Source organism: Mobula hypostoma, chromosome 9, assembly GCF_963921235.1.
Source record: "Mobula hypostoma chromosome 9, sMobHyp1.1, whole genome shotgun sequence".
NCBI lineage: Eukaryota > Metazoa > Chordata > Chondrichthyes > Myliobatiformes > Myliobatidae > Mobula > Mobula hypostoma.
The window spans coordinates 4,299,229-4,321,934 of record NC_086105.1 but is presented as its reverse complement, the minus strand read 5'-3'; the positions used below and the strand labels follow the sequence as shown (position 1 = coordinate 4,321,934).

Sequence of the window (22,706 nt, the reverse complement as noted above, 5' to 3'; positions counted from 1 at the left end):
AGGGTGGTGAGTCTATGGAATGAGCTGCCAGAGGGAGTGGTTGAGGCAGGTACAATGTTTACATATATTTAAAATATTTAAAATACATTTGAACCAATACACACATGAATTGAAGAGTTTTAAAGATAAAGATCAGCTTTATTTGTCACACATACATGGAAACGTATAGTGAAATGCATTGTTTGCATCAAATCAGGATTGTTCTGAGCAGCCATAACGTGTCACCATGCTATCAGTACCAACCTAGCATACCCACAACTCAATAATCCCAGCCCACATAACTTTGGAGTGTGGGAGGAAACCAGAGCACACAGAGGAAACCCTCATGGTCGAGGGGAGAACGTACAAACTCCTTGCAGACAACAGTGGGAAATCAATCCCCAATCTTACAGGTGGTGCTGTAAAGTAATGAACTAACTACTGCGCTACCATGCCACCCCACAACTTAGAGTGGGGGTTCCCAACCTTTTGTGTGCCATCCACCCTACCATTAACCATTAATTGCTGAGTTCCTACAGGGTTTTGTGTGTGTTGCTCTGGATTTCCAGCTTCTGCAGAATCACCTCTCCTATCAGATTCCTTCCTCTCCAGTCCTTCACCTTTCCCACTCTCTTGGCTCACCTATCACTTTCTAACTGTCAACTTTCCCCTTCCCCGCACTTTTTTATTCTGGTGTCTTCACCCTTCATTCTCAATCCTGAAGAAGGGTCTTGGCCCGAAACGTCAACTATTTATTCATCTCCATAGATGCTGCCTAACCTGCTGAGCTCTCCCAGCATTTTGTGTGTTCCCCTGGATTTCCTGTACCCGCGGAATGTCTTGTGCTCAGTATTCCATGTCTCAGTCACATGCTTGCACTTTCCTGAGATTGACAATATTGATAACTTGATCTTTGAACAGAGAAACAAGTTTTTTTTTTGATTCAAAGGTGTTTAGTTCTGTGTTGCAGCTACAGTGGGAGCTATTGGATAGTAAGTTATCCTAGTCTATAATTATCATCACACATTCTTTCAAAATCTCCCTAATACTTCTCTTTAAATGGAAGTGTCTGTCTCTGACGCTTATCCCTATCGATTAACTGCATGGGAAACGATTAAATCTTCAATGTTCCTGACTAGGTCCTGGTGCCAGGAGGGTTCCAGTTGTCCTATTTGTTGAAACCAGTAGATGGGTATTGAAGTATTCAGTGACCTGTTTACTTTGATGTGATTGAGTAGCTGTTGACAAGATAAATGGTAAAGATGAGTGCGATGTTCTCACGTCCACTAACGTCTTTGCCGGCCCATCAAGCTAGTTCCAAAAATAGAAGGGCATCACCCAGAACCTCAAGCCTGACAGTGAATGATTATAGATTGAGTTTCCAGAGATATGGGAACCTTAAACCGGGGATTATTGTTAACGAGATACCTGTAAGCCCAGCTGAGCTTGGGAAAGGCTAAACGCTGGGTCTCAGCCTCCTGACAGGCACAAATTCAAAATAGAAAGGATTATTTTCAGGTCAACTTTCTGCCGTTCTCCCCACACCCTCAAGAACAGGCTGGTCTCTGCGTTTCTGAAGTGCATTATGGTGTTAGCACTGGGTTCTACAATGTGGAGGCAAGGTTCAATCTGATAGGGTGGCACCATAGCGTAGAGGTTAACTTACTCGTTTTACCATGCCACCGAGTTCGCTTCCTGGATGGACTTTATAAAGGCTCCCTGTGCAGGTTTGCTCCAGCAGCTCTGGTTTCCTCCCACTTGCCAAAGACATATGTAGGGTTAGGGTAGTAAGCTGAGTTACTGAGTTAGGGTTAGTAAGCTGAGGGTATGCTGGAAGAATGGTGACACCACCATGCTGCTGCCCCCAGCACATCCTTGGACTGTGTTGGTCATTGACTCAAATGACACATTTCACTGTTTCAATGTACCTGTCACAAATAAAGCTGAGATACAGGGACAAACTGTCCCTACAGATCAGATCATTACACAGTGCATTGAGGTAGTACAAGGGAAAACAATAGCAGAATGCACAATAAATTCAACAGCCACAGAGATTTTGAGAGAGAATTAAGTCAGTACTGGTGGCCATGGACCTCATAGGGTGATGGGCAATTTAGATGAACCACAACTTCTCCTTCTGAGAGATAGCATTGTTACAACAGGCAGAATGGCCTCCTCTGTGCTGTAGCTTTCTGAGATTCTATATTTACTTTGCAGGAAGTGGTAAGATGAATAGCACAGACACAACTAAGGTGAATCTAAAAATATCCATGGGAAAAGAGTGGAATGAAGGGACCTTCCTGCTGAACCAGATTCCATTCGGGAACATGAACTGAATGAGTCTTTCAGCTCACCTCTGAGATATGGCTCTTGATCTGGTAATCACCTAGTTATCCAGCATAACTTTCTATCCAGGCAGCTGGAATCCCCGTTTTGAATGTCATGGCAGGCGTGACCTTGAGTACTCAGGAAAGATATTGAAGGGATCCTGCCGGCCCGGGTGGCTCAATATAGATGCACTGGGGATCGTTCATTCTGAGAGTTCTGTTTTTAGGTGTAATAATTTGTACTGTACATCACCGTGAACATTGTGAAATAATCCGAGGAGTCTTGTTGGACAAATTCAGAGTCAGGAAGTTATGTTGCAGCCTTATAAGACTCAGGTGAGGCCACATCTGGAATATTGTGTTCAGTTCTGTCCTCCCCATTATAACAGGGGTGAGAAGGCTTTGGAGAACGTGCAGAAGAGGTTCACCTGGATTAGAGGGGATGTGCTATTAGGAAAGGTTGGATTAACCAGGAATGTTTTCTCTAGAGCAGCGGATGCTGAAGGGAGACCCATGTCCACAGTTAACACCATCCCAGTAGAGCAACCAGCAGAGTCAAAAGCCCTCCCCAGAATTCTCTCTTCTCCCCCTCCCATCAGACAGAACATATAGAAGTCTGAAAGCACGTACCATCAGGCTCAAGGACAACTCTACCTCTTGTTATAAGACTATCGAATGGTTTTTGAGTACAATAAGATGGTCTCCTGACCTCACAATCAAAGTTGATTAAAGTAAATTTATTATCAAAATACTTATATGTCACTATACACAACCTTGAGATTCATTTTCTTGCAGGCATTTACAGAAAAATAAAGAACTAAATAGAATTTCTGAAAAACTATACATAAACAAAAACAATCAATGTACAGAAGACAAATTGTGCAAATTAAAAAATAATTAAAACTGAGAACGAGTTGTAGAGTCCTTGAAGGTGAGTCAGTAGGTTGTGTCTACCTTGTTATGATCTTGCACCTTATTGTCTGCCTGCACTGCACCTCCTCTGTAACTGTTACAACTTATTCGACGTTCTGTCACTGTTTTCCCTTATTCTACCTCAAAGCTCCGTGTATTGATCTGATCTGTTTTTCACTTTATCATGGTACATGTGACACCATAAACAAATTTACCCATTTGGAGGTTTATAAAATTAACAAGCTAGAGTTAGGGTAGATAGCCAGTATCTCTTTGCCCCAGGGCCAAAATGTCCAATACTAGAGGCCGCACTTTTAAGGTGGGAGGAGGTAATTTCAAAGGAGATGTGAGGGGCGAGTTTTTTTTTTTACACAGAGAGTGGTGGGTGCCGGGATTGCGCACTCTGGGGTGGTGGAGGCAGGTACAAGAGAGGAGTCTTAGAAACTCTCAGAGGGCACGTGGATGTTCGGTCTGCCGTTCCATCATGGCTGATCCATTTCCCTCTCAGCCCCAATCTCCTGCCTTCTCCCCGTATCTCTTCATGCTCTGAGCAATCAAGACTCTATCAACCTCTGCCTTAAATATACATAAAGACTTGGCTTCCACCCCCACCTGTGGCAATGAATTCCACAGATTCATCACTCTCTGGCTAAAGAAATTCCTCCTCATTTCCGCTCTAGATATCAGAAGTTTCTCCAGAGATGTAAAGTGAAAGGAGAGGCGAGAGTGGATATTGGACTACTGGAAAATGACACTGGAAAGGTAATAATGGGGGACAAGGAAATAGCAGACAAACTGTATAACCTGAAATTTGCATCAGTCTTTACCGTGGAAGATACTAGCAGTGTTTCGTGTCAGGGGGCAGGAAGTGTGTGAAGTTACCATTATGAGGGTGAAGTTTCTTGGGGAAGCTGAAAGGTCTGAAGGCCAATATGTCACCTGGATGAGATGGTGTACACCCCGGGGTTCTGAACGAGGTGGCTGAAGAGATTGTGGAGACATTAGTAATGATCTTTCAAGAATCACTAGATTCTGGAATGGTGCCGGAAGACTGAAAAATTGCAAATATCACTCCACCCTTCAAGAAGGGAGAGAAGCAGAAGAAAGGAAACTATAGGCTCTTTAGTCTGACCTCAGACTAAGATGTTGGAGTCAATTATTAAGGATGAAATCTCAGGGTATTTGGAGGCACATGATAAAATAGGCCGTAGTCAGCATGGTTTCTTCAAGGGAAATTCTTGCCTAACAAATCTGTTGAAATTCTTTGAAGAAATAGCAAGCAGGATAGCCAAAGGAGAATCTGTTGATGTTGTGTACTTGGATTTTCAGATGGTCTTTGACAAGGTGTCATTCATGAGACTGCTTAACAAGCTATCTGTCCATGGTATCACAGGAAAGATTCTAGCATGGGTAAAGCAGTGGCTGATTGGCAGGAGGCAAAGTGTGGGAATAAACGGAGCCTTTTCTGGTTGGCTGCCAGTGACTAGTGGTGTTCTACAGAGGTCTGTGTCGGGACCAATTTGTTTTACATACTATATCAATGATTTGGATGATGGAATTAGTATCTTTGTTGCAAAGTTTGCAGACAATATGAAGGTAGGTGTAGGGGCAGGTAGCTTAGAGGAAAATAGGCTACAGAAGGACAGACAGATTAGGAGAATGGTCAAAGAAAAGGCAGATGGAATATAGTGTCTGGAAGTGTATGGTCATGCACTTTGGTAGAAGAAATGATAGGGTTGACTATCTTCTAAATGGAGAGAAAATACAAAAATCTGAGGCACACAAAGGGATCTGGGAGTCCTTGTGCAGGATTCCCTAAAGGTTAATTTGCAGGTTGAGTCTGTGGAGAGGAAGGCAAATGCAATGTTAGCATTCATTTTGGGAGGACTAGGATATAAAAGCAAGGATGTAATGGTAAGACTTCATAAAGCACTGCTGAGACCTTACTTGGAATATTGTGAGCAGTTTTGGGCCCCTTATCTTAGAAAGGATGTGCTGAACTTGGAGAGGATTTAAAGGAGGTTCACGAAAATGATTCCAGGATTGAGAATGGCTTATCGTATGAAGAGCATTTGATGGCTCTGGTCCTGTATTCACTAGAATTGAGAAGAATGAGGGGTGACCTCATTGAAACCTATTGAATGGTAAAATGCCCTGATAGAGTGGAAGTGGAGAGGCTGTTTCCACCAGTGGGAGAATCTACGACCAGAGGACACAGCCTCAGAATAGAGGGGTGTCCTTTTAGGATAGAAATGAGGAAGAATTTCTTTTGCCAGAACGTGGAAATGATTGCCACAGGCAGCTGTGGAGGGCAAGAGCTTATGTATACTTAAGGCAGAGGTTAATAGATTCTGGACTGGTCAGGAAATGAAGGACCAGGGTGGGGGGAAAGTAGGAGATTGGGGCTGAGAGGGAAAACGGATCAGCCATAATGAAATGTCAGAGCAGACTCGACAGGCCAAATGGCCTAATTCTGCTCCTATATCTTGTGGTCTTAAATGGACGTCCCTCTATTCTGAAGCTGCGCCCCCCCGGTCCTTGACTCCCCCAGCAGAGGAAACATCCTCTCCAAATCCACTCTATCAAGGCCTTTCGACATTCAAAGGGTTTCAATGAGGTCTCCCCACAGGCTTCTGAGTTCCAGTGAGAAGAGGCTCAGAGTCATAAAACGCCCTTCATATGATGTTTTTCAATCCCAGAATCACTTTCATAAGCTTAATCACCATACATTAGATACATTGGAGATATTTAAGAGATACTTAGAAAGTCACACCGATGAAATAAAAATGGAGGGTTATGTGGGACAGAAGGGTTAGATTGTTCTTGATGTAAGTTAATGGGTCAGCACAATGTTGTGGGCCGAAGGGCCTGTACTGTGCTGCACTGTTCTATGTTCAAACCACATAAAGGCCAGGCGAGGTCACTGCTAATGGTTAACATAACCTTTTACAGCTCCAGTGATTGAAAGATTGGGGTTCAATTCGCACCACTGTCTGTAAGGAGTTTTTATGTTTCCCTCCCCCGTGACCACTTGCGTTTGCTCCGGGTGCTCTGGTTTCCTCCCTCATTCCTAAAGATGTACGGGTTAGGGTTGGTAAGCCGTGAGCATGTTGCCGGGAGTGTAGCAACACTTGTGGGCTGCCTTCAGCACATCCTCGGACTGTGTTGGTCATTGACACAAAGCAACACATTTCACTGTGTGTTTCGATGTACATGTAACAAATAAAGCTAATCTTTTGTACTGCATTCACTGTGCATTTTGATATACATGTGAGAATTAAAGCTAATCTTTTGTACTGTGTTCACTGTGTGTTCCAATGTACATGTGAGAATTAAAGCTAATCTTTTGTATTGCATTCAGTTTTGGCTGCCCCATTATGGGAGGGATGTGCAGGCTTGGGAGAGGGTGCAGAAGAGGTTTACCAGGTGCTACCTGGATTAGAGGGCATGTGTTATTAGACAAACTTGGATTGTTTTCACTGAAAAGGCAGAGGCTGAAGGGAAATCAGAAATAGATCCTGACGAAGGGTCTCGGACCAAAACATAGACTGTTTATTCTCCTCCATAGATGCTACTTGACCTGCTGAGTTCCTCCAGCATTTTGTATGTGCTGCAGAGAATGGAGGGACCACGTGCAGGCAGAAGGGATTAGATGTCATTAGGCTTACTTACTTCAGCACAACATTGTGGGCCGAAGGGCCTGTCCTCAAGTTTAATCACCAAACAACACAAGACTAGGTGAACTCAAAAAGGTTGGTCCCAGAGGAGAGGTCATTGTTTAAAAATAATGGGTCACCATGCAAGACATCAGAAGATTGTAATCTTGGATCACTTTTCCTCAAGAAGTAACGCTGAAATGCCCTCAGTGGCCTCAGATACTTTTTCTTTAAAAGTGTAGTTCTATATTTCTATAACCCTAATTATTGTTTCTTCTGAACCTTGGGCTGTTGATTTTGTGTACAAAATACACTCAGTGGCCACTTTATTCGGTACACTTGCACACCTGCTCATGAATGTAAATATCTAATCAGCCAATCATGTGGCAGAAAGCCAATGAGTAAAAGCACGCAGACATGGTCAAGAGGTCCAGTTGTTCTTCAGACCAAACATCAGAATGGGGAAGGAATGTGATCTAAGTGACTCTGAATATAGGATGATTGTTGGTGCGAGACAGGACAGTTTGAGTATCTCAGAAAATGCTGATCTCCTGGGATTTTCACCCATAACAGTCTCTAGAGTTTACAAAGAATGGTGCGGAAAAGAAAAAAAAAATCCAGTGAGTAACAGTTCTGTGGGCAAAAATGATCAGAGGAGAATGACTGCACTGGTTCGAGCTGACAAGAAGGTGACAGTAACTCAAAAAACACTCCACATTACAACAGTGGTGTGCAGAAGAGTATCTCTGAATGCACAACAGGTCGAACCTTGATGTGGATGGGCTACAACAGCAGAGACCACACTGGGTTCCACTCCTGTACCTAATAAAGTGGCCACCGAGTGTACGTTGACTGTTGAGAAGCAGGAAGGTGAAGTGTTCCAGGGGGTGGGTGAGAATGTGGGGTGAGATCAGTCCTGATCTTATTGAATGGGGGAGCAGCCTCGAGGGGGCTGACTGTTCTATTCTTGCCCCTAATTCGTATGTTCATATCTATGCAAGAGGGACGGAGAGGATTACATAGAGAATTCCATTACTCAAACAGCTGAGGCCACAGCTGTCAATAACAGAGTGTTTATATTTTAGGGACATGCAGGAGGTCAGAATTGGAGAGATCTTTGTGCGCGATTGCAATAGTACCAGACACCAGAGTGAACTAAAGATGAGTTTTATTTGTCAGTGTACTTCGAAACATACAGTAAGAAGTGTTGTTTGTGTCGTCGACCAACACAATCGGAGGATGTACGGGCGGCAGCCCACGAGTGTCACCACGTTTCCCTCGCCACTGCAGCATGCCTACAGCTTACTAATCCTAATCCATGCTGTACGTTTTTGGAATGTGGGTGGAAACCAGAGCACTGGGTACAAATTCATGCAGTCACAGGGGGGAAAGTGCAAACTCCTTACAGACAGAGGCAGCATTTGAACCTCAATTATAGGCGATGGCACTGTAAAGCATTACGCTAACCACAACACTACTGTGCCGAGCAGCAACATGGTCTCCTTACTTTTTCATGACCAGTGAAGGTTTGCATGCCAGATGCCGTCCTCACCCTGTCTACATGTGTGGTCGTTTGGGAAAGGAGATTCCCCTTCTCCCTCTCCATTCTTTAACTGATAATGTTACACCGAAGGGTCTCTCATCTCTCTGCTCCGTTTTATTGTCCAGCACCCACCAGCGAGCCCACGCTCCTCGCTTGTGATGGTGTGACGGATAACAGCGTATTGCTCAGGTAGTGAGAACTGAAGCCTGACCAGGGATCGCTGGTAATATAAAGCTTGCACTAGCTGCTCTGCTGCCATGTCACTCTAATCTACTCTAACCTTTAATCATTTTTAAAAGACATTTATTTATTTAGAGATACAGTGCGGAACAAACCCTTCCAGCCCACTGAGTCTTAACGCCCAGCAACCCACCAATTTAACACTAGCCTAATCACACGACAACTTATAATGACCAATTACCCTACAAACTGGTAGGTCTTTGGGCTTTGGGAGGAAACCCGTACGTATAGTAGATGGTGGAATTGATCTCTGAGCTCTGATGCTCCAAGCTGTAAATATGTTGCACTAACCACAATGCTACTGTGGTGCCGGTTTAGAGATATAACATGGCAGTAGGTCCTTCTGGCCCAACAAGACCATACCACCCATTTATACCTGAATGATCAATTAACCTAATTCACCTATATGTCTTTCAAATGTGGGAGGAAATCGGAGCACCCAGAGAAAACACACACAGTCACGGGCAGAACCTACAAACTCCTTATAGACAGCGGCAGGAATTGGATCTGGGTTGCTAGTGCTGTGACGCAGTTACAACAACCACTATAGTGCTGTTGCACAAGTTTTAGTGAAGTGGAATTGGTCAGCCATGACAACAACTCCCAGCCCTACCAAGGAGAAGGGCCATGGGCACTGGGAACGCTGCCTTCTGGTCACATGTCATCCCAACCTGGCTGTATACGGTATTGATGGCTTGCCAATGTTGCTGGGTCTAAATTCTGGAACCTCCTTCACAACAGAGGTACTGGGGCACCGTCACCAGAAAGACTGCAGTGGTTCAGACAGGCAGCTCACCTCCACCCCCACACCCTCCCAAGGGCAATTCAGGGTGGGAATAAAATGCTGGCCTGGTCACGATGCTGAAATCTTATGAATTAATTTAAAACATGACTATTTAACTAAAACTCTGGTGTGAGGGCAGAGTTTGGTTTTTGCCTGGTGCACAGAACATAGAACACTACTGACCCTTCATCCCACATTGTTGTGCTGATCCTTTAATCTATACAAAGATAAATTTAACCCTTCCCTTCTACATAGCCCTCCGTTTTTCTATCATCCATATGCCTATCTAAGAGTCTGTTAAACGTATCTGCCTCTACCACCACCCCTGGCAGCGTCTTCCATGTACCCTGTGTATAAAACTTACCTCTGACATCCCACCCACACACTTTCCTCCCATCCCCTTAAAATCATGTCCCCTCAATTTACAGGAGTGAATTGTAATGAGGGCTACTCTTGAATGTTTCATTCCCAATTGGTCCATGTTGGATGGTTTTCCATAAATTCTATTGTATTTCTTTATTTTTCTGTAAGAAAATGAATCTCAAGGTAATATATGATAATATTTAGAGTCAGTGGCTACTTTATTGAGTGCAGGAGTGGAACCCAGCATGATTGTCTGCTGCTGTAGCCCACCAACTTCAAAGTTCGATATGTTGTGCATTCAGAGATGTTCTTCTGCACACCACTGTTGTAATACGTGGTTATATGAGTTACTATCGCTTGAACCAGTCTGGCCATTCTCCTCTGATCCCTCTCAATAGAAAGCCACGTTCACCCACAGAACTGCCGCTCACTAGATTATTTTTTTGTTTTTCGCACTATTCTCTGTAAACTCTGGAGACTGTTGTGTGCAAAAATCCCAGGAGATCGGTCATTTCTGAGATACTCAAACCACCCTGTCTGGCACATGAAAGTGTGTGAAATGGTAGGATATGGACATTGTGAAAGCAGAAGGGATTAGTTTAGTTGGGCGTTTAATTACTTTTTAATTAGCTTGGCATAATATTTGGGCAGAAGCACCTGTTCCTGTGTTGTACTGTTCTGTGTCCTGTGTTCGAAAACTGCTGGGAATCCAAAGTGTTAATAAACTTAAGTCAGATTTCTATTGGTATCTTTATTGGATGAGAAATGTTGGAGGTCCATGGTAGCTAGTTTCTTGGGCCCAACATTGTGGGCTCATACTCCTTGATTCGCGGTGTATGCTTACTGCCTGTGACTGGTCAGATGAAAACCGGGACAGCACGGGAGCATAGCGGTTAGCAGAGCGCTCTTACAGTGCCGGTGACCCACTGTCTCTGAAGAATTTGTACTGTACATTCTCCCCATGATGGCATGAGTTTCCTCTGCGTACTTCCGTTTCCTCCCACATTCCAAAGGTGTACGGGTTAGTAGGTTGGTGGGTCATATGGTGCAATTGGCGTGTTGGGTCGGAAGGGCCTATACCACTCTGCGTCTCTAAATAAATAAAGTAAAAATAAAATCTGAAAACAGATGGTAGCATCCATTTCCAGAGAACTAGGACATGAAAGCAAGGACATAATGCTAATACTTTATAAGGCTTTGGTCAGACCACACTTGGAGTAATGTGAGCAGTTTTGGGTCTCTTATCTAAGAAGGGATGTGCTGGCATTGGAGAGAGTTCTGAGGAGGTTCGTGAGAATGATCCCAGGAACGAAAGGGTTAATGTTTGAGCAGCATTTGATGACTCTCAGGCTGTAGTCACTGGAGCTTAAAAGAATGAGAGGGGATCTCATTGAAACTTATTGAATATTGAAAGGCCCAGACAGAGCGGATGTGGAGAGGATGTTTCTTAGTGGGAGAGTCTAGGACCAGAGGGCACAGCCTCAGAATAGAAGGACGTCCATTTAGAACAGAGATGAGGAGGAATTTTTTTTAGCCAGAGGGTGGTGAATCTGTGGAATGCATTGCCATAGATGGCCATGGCCAAGTCACTGGGTATATTTAAAGCAGAGTTTGATAGGTTCTTAATTAGTCAGGGTGCCAAAGATTCTGGAGAGAAGGCAGAGGAATGGGGTTGAGAGGAATAATAAGTTAGCCATGATGGAATGTCGAAGCAGACATGATGGGCTAAATAGCCTAATTCTGCTCCTTTCTCTAATGGTCGTATGGTCAGGCTGCACCTACGGACTGAGAAACAGCATTAGCATTTGAGGTTGTCAGAACTTTTCTTGAGGTGCCACAGTAGTGTAGCCGCTAGTGGGACACTATTACACCTCGAGACGTCTGAGTTTGGAGCTCAATTCCGGCATCTTCTGTAAGCAAGTTGGTACGTTCCTTCATGCGTGCGTGCTGGTTTCCTCCAGGTGCTCTGGTTTCCTCCCACAGTCCAAAGACATACCAGTCAGTAGGTTAATTGGTCATTGTAAATTGTCCCGTGATTGGGCTAGGGTTAAATTGGTGGGTTGCCTGTGGTGTGGTTCATTGGGCCTGAAGCCCTGTTTTGTGCGGTATCTCCTAAATAAATAAAAAGCTGGAGAAGTGACAAATCCAGACGGTGAGATTGAACAAAGGGAATAAGTGAGATGAATTGCTCTTTCTGATCCTACCTCCTTCCTTGACCTTGAGTTCGAACTTGACTTTAGACGTGCCACTGATGACTGCATACACCACCTCATCCTCCTTCGTTGCATTGTTGACGATCAGCTTATGCTTCACTCCTTCTGATGTAATAGTGTGCTTTGCACCTGCCTGGATATCTTTGCCATCTCTTTGCCATTTTACTTTAACATCTGCCTTGGTGACTTCGGCCACAAACTCTGCCTGACTCCCGGCTGTCACCTCTAGGGTCTTAGGTTTCTTGGTAAACGCCGACACTGTAGGAGAGAAAACATTGTCACGCTGAACCTTGTCCAAAAGCAGACATAATCAAAGTCAAAATCAAACTTAAAATCCCTTAAGATTAGTTTTCCTGGATGCATTTACATGCATATAACTACAATAGAAATTTCATTTTATTTATTGAGATACAGCACAGAATGGGTGCTTTGGGCCCTTCGAGTCACGCTACCTAGCAATTCCCGGATTTAATCCGAGCCTAATCACAGGACAATTTACAATGACCAATTAACCTATCAACCGGTACGTCTTTGGACTGTGGGAGGAAACCAGAGCACCCAGAGGAAAGTCACGCGATCATGGGGAGAACACACAACCTCCTTACGGGCTGCAGTGGGAAATGAACCTGCGTCGCATGTACTGTGAAGCGTTGTGCTAACCACTGCCGTACACAAAGACTGACAATCAATGTGCAAACAAAGGCAAATTGTGCAAATAAAAAAGTAAATAATATTGCAAACACGAGTTGTCAAGTCCTTGAAGATGAGTCTGTAGGTTATGGCGCAAAATGTTGGAGGAACTCAGCAGGCCGGGCAGCATCTAAGAAAAGAGTACAGTTGACATTTCAGGGCCGAAACCCTTCCGCATCTGCAGATTTTCTCTTGTTTCTGTAGATTGTGGAATCAATTCAGTGTTGTGGTGAACAAACGAGGAATTCTGCAGATGCTGGAGATTCAAGCAACACACATCAAAGTTGCTGGTGAACGCAGCAGGCCAGGCAGCATCTCTAGGAAGAGGTACAGTCGACGTTTCAGGCGGTCTCGGCCTGAAACGTCGACTGTACCTCTTCCTAGAGATGCTGCCTGACCTGCTGCGTTCACCAGCAACTTTGATGTGTGTTGCCAGTGTTGTGGTGAGTGAAGTTATCCACACTGGTGCAGGAAGGGTTATATCTGCTCCTGACCCTAGTGGCATGGAACTAAGACCCTCGTACCTCCTTCCTGATGGCAGCAGCAAGAAGAGGACAAGGCCCTGTTGGTGGAGTTCTTGATGATGGATGCTGCTTTCTTGCGAAAGTGCTCCAGGTAAATGTGCTCAATGGTGGAGAGGGTTTTGTCTGTGATGGACTGGGCTGTTTCCATCACTTACAGTCGACTTTTTCTGGACTGGTGTACAAGATGTCAGGAAGGATCTTCCCAGATTCATTGCATGTTTTGAAGTACTGTACGTGTGACAAAAGATAAACTTAATCTTTATTATCATTGCTTGCCTGCACAGCCCGTGCTGCCCGGACACGATGTGTGACCCCGCAGGATAACCTGGGGAGACTGTGAGGATATTAGTGTCCCAGGCTCTCAGGGTGGTAAATCTCTGTGGAATTTTTCACTGATCCTTATTGACCCCGTGCACAGTCTAACATTGCAACTTGCATTATTCCAGCCTGACCCAACTACATTCCACATAGGACATTTCCCTGAGCCAATAGCAGAAGACACATTGAGTTCCACAGTGTGTGTCTCATCCCTATCTATATTTACCCTTTCAACCTTCACTCTGTTCCAGATTAGCTAGTCACCCACCACCTTTCACACAATGCTTTCCACGGATTTCTCCTGTGGCCTGAATGACCCTCTGATGATCCTTACACAACAATCCCACTGGCCCTTCAGTTGTTCTGTGTCACTAATGAAATGGAGTATCTTGCCGTAAGCACGGTCCAACACTACTAGATATCATCTCATTGGGCCACATAACCAAGGATCAACTCTATTCAGTGCTCACTTTACTAGGTACAGCTGCTTGTTAATGCAAATATCTAATCAGCCAATCACATCAGAGCAACTCAATGCATTAAAGCATGCAGACATGGTCAAGAGGTCCAGTTGTTGTTCAGACCAGACATCAGAAAGGGGAAGAAATGTGACCTAAGTGACTTTGACTGTGGAATGATTGTTGGTGCTAGCAGTATCTCAGATACTGCTGATCTCCTGAGATTTTCACCCACAACATCTTCTCGAGTTTACAGAGAATGGTGTGAAAAACAGTGAGCGGCAGTTCTGTGGGTGAAAATGCCTTGTTAATGAGAGAGGTCAGAAGAGAATGGACAGACTGGTTCAAGCTGACAGTTTCTCAAATATCACATGATTCACAATAGTGTGCAGAACAGCATCTCTGAATGAACAACATGTTAAACCTTGAAGTGGATGGGCTACTGCAGCAGAAACCACAAACATACACTCAGTGGCCACTTAATCGGGTGCAGGTTAAAGGATAGTACAAAGTGGCTTTATGTTGCTCAGTACTGGCTATTGAGTGTACGTTCACAGGTATTAGCAAATTGATGTGGTGTACTGGTCAGGGTGTGACGAAATAGGTAATCACAGACTAGGGCCTGTTTCTGTGCTGTACTTTTCTGTGTCTCCTAATACTTTAAAATGCAGAAATACATAAATAACCGCATGTATTTACAATGTAAACAACATTATAAACAGTGGTTTAAAGTGTTTACAGCACTATCATGGGTAATAAGTAGAGGGGGTGGGGGATAACTGGTATGGTTGTTCAAATTAACTGCCTGGGAAGAAATTTTTAAGATGGCATGAAGTTTGTTGTTTTTAATGGCCCTATTTCCTGCCTGCTTCTTTGTCCTAGACACACTCACCTGGATGAGACCAGCTCCATCAACACTCAGGAAGCTTGACACCATCCAGCACAAGGCAGCCCACTTGATTGGTACCCCTTCCACAAGCATCCGATTCCTCTACCATCGACGAACAGTTGCAGCAGTGTGTACTATCTACAAGACGCACTGCAACAACACACCAAAGTTCCTAAGGCAGCACCTTCCAGATCCACGACCACTACCATCTTGAAGGACAAGAACAACAGATACCTGGGAACACCACCACTTGGGAAAACTCCTCCAAGTCACTCACCATCCTGACTTGGAAACATATCACTGTTCCTTCATTGTCACTGGGTCAAAATCATGGCATTCCCTCCCTAACAGCGCTGTGGGTGAACCTACACCTCAGGGTCTTCAACAGTTAAAGAAGCCACTCATCACCACCTTCTCAAGACAAACTAGCGATGGGCAATAAATGCTGGCTAAGCTGGTGACGCCCACATCCCGTAAATGAATAAATTTTTAAAAAACACATACAAGAAAGGAAGTTATTTTCATGAAGTTATATTACAGCTTTATAAAACTCTAGTTAGGTCACATCTGGAGTACTGGAGACAGCTCTGGTCATCCCACTTTGGGAAGGATGTCGGGGTCTTGAAGAGGATACAGAATAGGTTCACCAGGATGCTGCCTGGATTAGAGGGCATGAGCTAGAACAAGAGGTTGGACAAACTTGAGTTGTTTTCTCTCGAGTGCTGGAGGCTGCAGAGAGATCTGATGGAGGTTTATAAGATTATGAGAGGCATAGATAGAATAGACAGCTGGTATCTTTTTCCTAGGGTTGAAATGTCTAATACAAGAGGGCATGCATTGAAGGTGAGAGGGGGTAATTTTAAAGGGTATATGAGGGGCAGGTTTTCATATAAAGAGAGTGATGGGTGCCTGGAATGCACAGCCTGGGGTGGTGGTAGAGGCAGGTACATTAGAGATTTTTAAAAGACGTTTAGATAGACACATAAATGTGAGGAAAATGGAAGGATATGGACATTGTGACGGCAGAAGGAATTAATTTAGATGGCTATTTGATTACAAATCTAACTGGTTCAGCACAACGTTGTGGACGAAAGGGTCGATTCCTGTGCTGTGCTGTTCTTGCAGTGATGGTAGTCTGCAGCCAATGACCTTCTCTGCTGACCTGACAGTTGGCTGTAGTTTTTGTGTACTGTGAGAGGATGCTGCACCAGACCAGACAGCAATAGTTGATGTGAGGATGCTCTCTATGATGGCAGTGTAGAATTACACCAGGATGTTTTGGGGAAGATGAAATTTTACCAGCTGCCACATTTCTAAATGGGCTTATACCAATTATGCCAAATTTATTTTCTCATGACATATGAGCCTATTTGGCACATCAAGTGTATCCCGACTCTCAGCTTATTCCTATCAAACCCATTGCCTCATTATTTCCTTGTGACATATTAATCATGGAATCATAAGACCCTTCAGTCCATCTAGTCTGTCTGCCTAGTCCCATTGACCTGCACCTGGACCAAAGCCCTCTATACCCCTCCCATCGATGTACCTACCCAAACTTCTCTTAAATGTTACAATTGAATCTGCAACTACCAATTCCACTGACAGCTATTACAACTCGTACCAGCCCCTGAACGAAGAAGTTCCCCATTATGTTTGCCCTAAACATTAAGCCTTTCACCCTTAACCTATGACCTGTAGTTCTCAACTCACCCGACCTGAGGGAAGAAACCTGCTTGCATTTACCCTATCTATACTCCTCATGATTTTGAATGCCTCTATCAAATCTCCCCTCATTCCCAACCTATTCAACATTTCCCTGTTACTCCAGTCTTCAAGTGCCAGCAACATCCTTGTAAATTTTCCATGTACTCTTTGTCTTATTGATACTTTCCCTGTATGTAGGTGACCAGAACTGCACACCATTCTCCAAATTAAGCTTCACCAATGCTTATACAATTTCAACATAACATCCCAACTCCTGTGCTCAGTACTCTGATTTATGAAGATCAATGTACTGAAAGTTCCCTTTACAACCCTATTCAATATCATAATCATAGAGTCACAACATGGAAACAGGCCCTTCATCCCGTCTAGTTCCTACTGACTGTGTTGCCCACTGAGCTGGTCCCATCTGCATGTGTTTAGCGCTGTCCCAGTTGCCCATTGGCCTCAACCTTATACTCCTGTCACACATCTACATTAGGGGTGTGTGGTAGGTCACGTCTAACCAATCTTATAGAGTTTTTTTTGAGGAAGTTACCAGGAAAGTTGATGAAGACAAGGCAGTGGATCTTGGCTACATGGACTTTGGCAGGCATTTGACAAGATCCTGCATGGGAGGTTGGTCAAGAAGGCTCAGTCGGTTGGGCAAAAAGACGAGGTATTGAATTGGATTAGACATTGGCTTTGTGGAAGAAACTAGAGTGAAAGCAGATGATTGGCCCTTGAGGTGGAGGCCTCTGACTAGTGGTGTGATGCAGGGATCAGTGCTGAGTGTGTTATTATTTGTCATTTATATCACTGATCTGGATGATAATGTGTTTAACTGGATCAGCAAATTTGCAGATGACACCAAGATTGGGGGTGTAGTGGACTGCAAAGGCAGCTATCATGGCTTGCAGAGGGATCTGCACCAGCTGGAAAAATGGCAGATGGAATTGAATGCAGACAAGTGTGAAGTGTTGAACTTCGGTAGGACCAACCAGGGTAGGTCTTACACAGTGAACGGTCGGGCACTGAGGGGTGCGGTAGAACAGAGGGATCTGGAAATATAGGTCCATAATTCATTGAAAGTGCAGCACAGGTAGATAGGGTTGTTATGAAAGCTTTTGGCATGTTGAACTTCATAAATCAATGTATTGAGTACAGGTGATGGGATGTTATGTTGAAGTTGTATAAGACATTAGTGAGGCCTAATTTGGAGTATTGTGCACAGTTTTGGTCACCTGCCTACAGGAAAGATGCAAATAATGTTGAAAGAGTACAGAGAAAATTTAGGAGGATGTTGCTAGGACTGGAGGACCTGAGTTGTATGGAAAGATTGAACTGGTTAGGACTGTATTCCTTGGAACATAGAAGATTGAGAGGAGATTTGATAAAGGTATACAAAATTATGAGGGGTAGTGATAGGGTAAATGCAAGCAGGCTTTTTCCTCTGAGGTTGGGTAGGACCACAACCAGAGATCATGGGTTAAGGGTGAAAGGTGAGAAGTTTGAGGAACATGAGGGGAAACTTCTTTGTTTTGAGGTCGTGAGAGTGTGGAATGAGCTGCCAGCACAAGTGTCCATGTGAACTTGATTTCAATGTTTAAAAGAAGTTTACATAGGTACAGGGATGGTAGGGGTATGGAGAGCCATGGTTCAATGGATACTAGATGGGCTGAAGGACCTGTTTCTATGCTGTACTTTTCTATAATCCTAGGGTTAACTTAAAATAGCCAATTAATCTTCCAACTTGTACATCTTTGGGACATGAGAGGAAACGGGAGCACCCAGGGAAACCCCACACAATCACGGGGGAAACTTACAAAATGAAATTTGTTGTTTTGTGACAGCAGTACAGTGAAGTATATAAAAAATACTCCAAGTTACAGCAAGAAATATGAGAAAAATTAGTGCAAAAAGAGAGGAAAATAGTGAAGTAGGGTTCGCCGGTTCAGGGATTGCTCAGAAATGTGATGGCAGAGTAGAAGAAGCTCTTCCTAATCTGCTGAGTGTGTGTCTGCAGGTTTCTGTACCTCCACCCCGATGGCAGTAATGAGAAGTGAGTATGTCCCAGATAGTGAGCATCTTTAATCATGGATGCTGCCTTCCTGAGGACTTTTTGAGGATTGGGTCTTTAGAACTGTGAGGCAGCCCTTTCACCTGCTCTCTGGTGAAGGATTTTAATTCACTCAATTACTAGTCCTAGAATAAAACTCTAGTCTCAGTATGGATGTCTGAAGCACGGGATTGTTACCCTTATCCTCTCATCCCTTCTCTTCTTCTCACCTGCCCATCTCCTCCCCTTGGGGCCCCTCCTCCTTCCCTCTCTCCCGTGGTCCATCTCCTCTCCTATCAGATTCCATCTTCCTCAGCCCTTTATCTCTTCCACCCATCACTTCATGCTTCTCCCCCACCCATCCCCTTTGTCCCTCACCTGTCATGTCAGTCAATGAGGTATCAACATAAGTTAACCTCTCCTCCCTTACACATCCCTCTGATCACAAACACATGAGGTTCAACAGATGTTGGAAATCCAGAGCAACACACACACACGCACGACGCTGGAGGAACTCAGCGGGTCAGACAACATCCATGGAGAGGAATAAGAGTCAACCTTTTGGGCTGAGATCCTTCGTCAGGACTGGAACAGAAGAGGGATGATTCCAGAGTGAGAAGGTAGGATGAGGGGGAGGAGTACAAGCCGGCAGATGATAGGGGACGGGGAAAGTGGGTGAAGATTTAAATTTCCATCCTGGGAAATAAACAGTGGGAATCTATCCTGTCTCTGCTTCTCATGTTTTATAAGCTTCTATCAGGTCACCACGCCCCCGCCCCCCTTCAGCTGCCAATGCTCCAGCGAAAACAACCCAAGTTTGTCTGACACACACAGACCCTTCATCGGGGTCTCTTTTGTACGCCCCCCACAACGTCATGTCCCCAGTTACTCATCCATCGTATCCCAATGCGATGTATAATCAGCAGTTAACACCTCCAATCTAAGTTTACCATCATCATGTGTCATGTCGTATAACGTGGGCGATCACGGTCTTTCCACGACCGTGATTGCTCTTGGCAAAGTTTTCCACAGAAGTGGTTTGCCATTGCCTTCTTCTGGGCAGTGTCTTTACGAGACGGGTGACCCCAGCCATTATCAATACTCTTTAGAGAGTGTCTGCCTGGCGTCAGTGGTCACATAACCAGGACTTCAGTATACAGCATTCACCAGGGAAAAGGACTTTGGCAATTGTGGGGATGACTTACCACAGACTGAAACACTTGAGCATCTAGACATTGAGAAAAGCATTAAGTTGGATAAGTCACTGGGACCAGATGAGATGTACCCCAGGCTACTGTGGGAGGCAAGGGAGGAGATTGCTGAGCCTCTGGCAATGATCTTTGCATCATCAATAGGGAAGGGAGAAGTACCGAAGATTGGAGGATTGAAAATGTTGTTCCCTTGTTCAAGAAAGGGAGTAGAGATACCCAGGAAATTATAAGCCAGTGAATCTTACATCAGTGGTGGGCAAGTTGTTGGAGAAGATCCTGAGAGGCAGGATTTATGAGCATTTTGGAGAGACATAATCTGATTAGAGATAGTCAGCATGACTTTGTCAAGGATACGCCATGCCTTTCGAGCCTGATTGAATTATTTGAGGATGTAACAAAATGCATTGATGAAGGTAGAGCAGTGGATGTAGTGTATATGGATTTCAATAAGACATTCAATAAGGTTCCCCATGCAAGGCTCATTCAGAAAGTAAGGTGGCTTGGGATCCAAGGAGACCTTGCTTTGTGGATTCAGAATTGGCTTGCCCACAGAAGGCAAAGGGTGGTTGTAAATGGTTCGTATTCTGCGTGGAGGTCGGTGACCAGTGGTGTTCTGCAGGGATCTGTTCTGGGACCCCTCCTCTTTGTGATTTTTATAAATGACCTGGATGAAGAAGTGGGGAGACGGGTTAGTAAGTTTGCTGAAGACGCAAAGGTTGGGGTTTTGTGGATATTCTGGAGAATAGTCAAAGGTTACAGTGGGACATCGATAGGATGCAAAACTGGGCTGAGAAGTGGCAGATGAACTTCAACCCAGATAAGTGTGAAGTGGTTGATTTCAGTAGGTCAAATTTGAAAACAGAATATAATATTAATGGTAAGACTCTTGGCAGTGTGGAGGATCAGCGAGATCTTGGGATCCGTGTCCATAGGACACTCAGAACTGCTGTGCAGGTTGACAGTGTTGTTAAGAAGGCATATGGTGTTGACCTTCATCAACAGTGGGATTGAGTTCGAGAGCCATGTGGTAATGTTACAGCTATATAAGACCCCACCTGGAGTACTGTGCTCAGTTCTGGTCACCTCGCTACAGGAAGAATGTGGATACTATAGAGAGAGTGCTGAGGAGATTTACAAGGATGTTGCCTGGATTGGGGAGCATGCCTTATGAGAATAGGTTGAGTGAACTCGGCCTTTTTTCCTTGGAGCGACGGAGGATGAGAGGTGACCTGATAGAGGTGCAGAAGACGATGAGGGGCATTGATCGTGTGGATAGCCAGAGGCTTTTTTCCAGGGCTGAAATGGTTATCACAAGGGGCATAATTTTAAGGTGCTTGGGACTAGGTACCGAAGGGGTGTCAGGGGTAAGTCTTCACACAGGGAGTGGTGAGTGTGTGGAATGCACTGCTGGCAGTGGTGGTGGAAGCAGATACAATAGGGTATTTTAAGAGCCTCTTTGTTAGATGCATGAAGCTTAGAGGGCGATGCAGTAGGGAAATTCTGGGCAGTTTCTAGAGTAGGTTACAAGGTTGGCACAACAATGTTGCTGGGACTTGAGAAACTCAGTTACAGAGAAAGGTTGAATAGTTTAGGACTTTATTCCCTGGAGCGTAGAAGAATGAGGGGAGATTTGATAGAGGTATATAAAATTATGATGGGTATAGATAGAGTGAATGCAAGCAGGCTTTTTCCACTGAGGCAAGGGGAGAAAAAAACCAGAGGACATGGGTTAAGGGTGAGGGGGGAAAAGTTTAAAGGGAACATTAGGGGGGGCTTCTTCACACAGAGAGTGGTGGGAGTATGGAATGAGCTGCCAGATGAGGTGGTAAATGCGGGTTTTTTTTAACATTTAAGAATAAATTGGACAGATACATGGATGGGAGGTGTATGGAGGGATATGGTCCGTGTGCAGGTCAGTGGGACTAGGCAGAAAATGGTTCGGCACAGCCAAGAAGGGCCAAAAGGCCTGTTTCTGTGCTGTAGTTTCTATGGTTTTCTAACATTGTGGGCCGAAGGGCCTGTAATGTGCTGTAGATTTCTATGTTCTATTGATTTGTGATAGGCACCAGCTGCTTATATGACCATCCACCATCTGCTCCCATGGCTTCACGTGATCCTGATCGGGGTGGCGGGGGGGTGGGGAGGGTGCTAAGCAAATGCTACACCTTGCCCCAGGGTGACCTGCAGGCGCTAATGGAGGGAAGAAGCACCTTACACCTTCTTTGGTAGCAACGTATCTCCACCTCGCCACCCAAGGATCTGAGTTAACAACTCAACTGCGATGAAGTCTCCAGATCCTTACCTACTGCTGGCAGTCAGCTGCAGGCAGCACTTACCAAGAGCAAACATGACACCCCACACATCTCAATACAGCAGTTAACGTCACACATTATTGGCAGGCACAGTGATAGATACCCGAGAAGCTCGAGGGAAGGTCACCTTCAATCAGTATCTGGTAATTTCTGAAAATGAGACCAGGGCTCCCAGCTGCTGTCTAACTGCGGGATGTCCACACTCTGGTTCACAGTTGGAGGCTGGCCAAGACAGCAGTGGACACAGGAGAAGGTGCCCCGTGAGACAGACAGCACATCCACGAGGAGGTCAAGAAAACTGAGCTTAGCTCCATATCCCTCAGTGGGATCATTACTATTAACGGGGAATCACAACTGGAATCAGAATCAGGTTTAATATCATCACATATGTTGTGAAATTTGTTGTCTTTGCGGCAGCAGTACAATGCAATACATTATAATAGAGAAAATGTGAATGACAGTATATATATCTGTCTGTCTGGGTACCATATCCGATGCAGACTTTGGTGACCATGGTTTTCCAT

General features: G+C 44.6%; 1 protein-coding gene across 9 annotated transcripts in view; it reads right to left on the bottom strand.

Moving 5' to 3' along the window:
• mybpc1 (myosin binding protein C1) overlaps nucleotides 1–22,706 on the bottom strand; it is a 158,281-nt gene that overhangs the window by 123,531 nt on the left and 12,044 nt on the right. For all 9 annotated transcript variants that reach the window (XM_063057635.1, XM_063057633.1, XM_063057634.1 and 6 more), the window contains exon 2: nucleotides 12,009–12,275. In XM_063057635.1, the coding sequence (XP_062913705.1) occupies nucleotides 12,009–12,275 (267 nt within the window). The remainder of the gene's footprint in view (nucleotides 1–12,008; nucleotides 12,276–22,706) is intronic.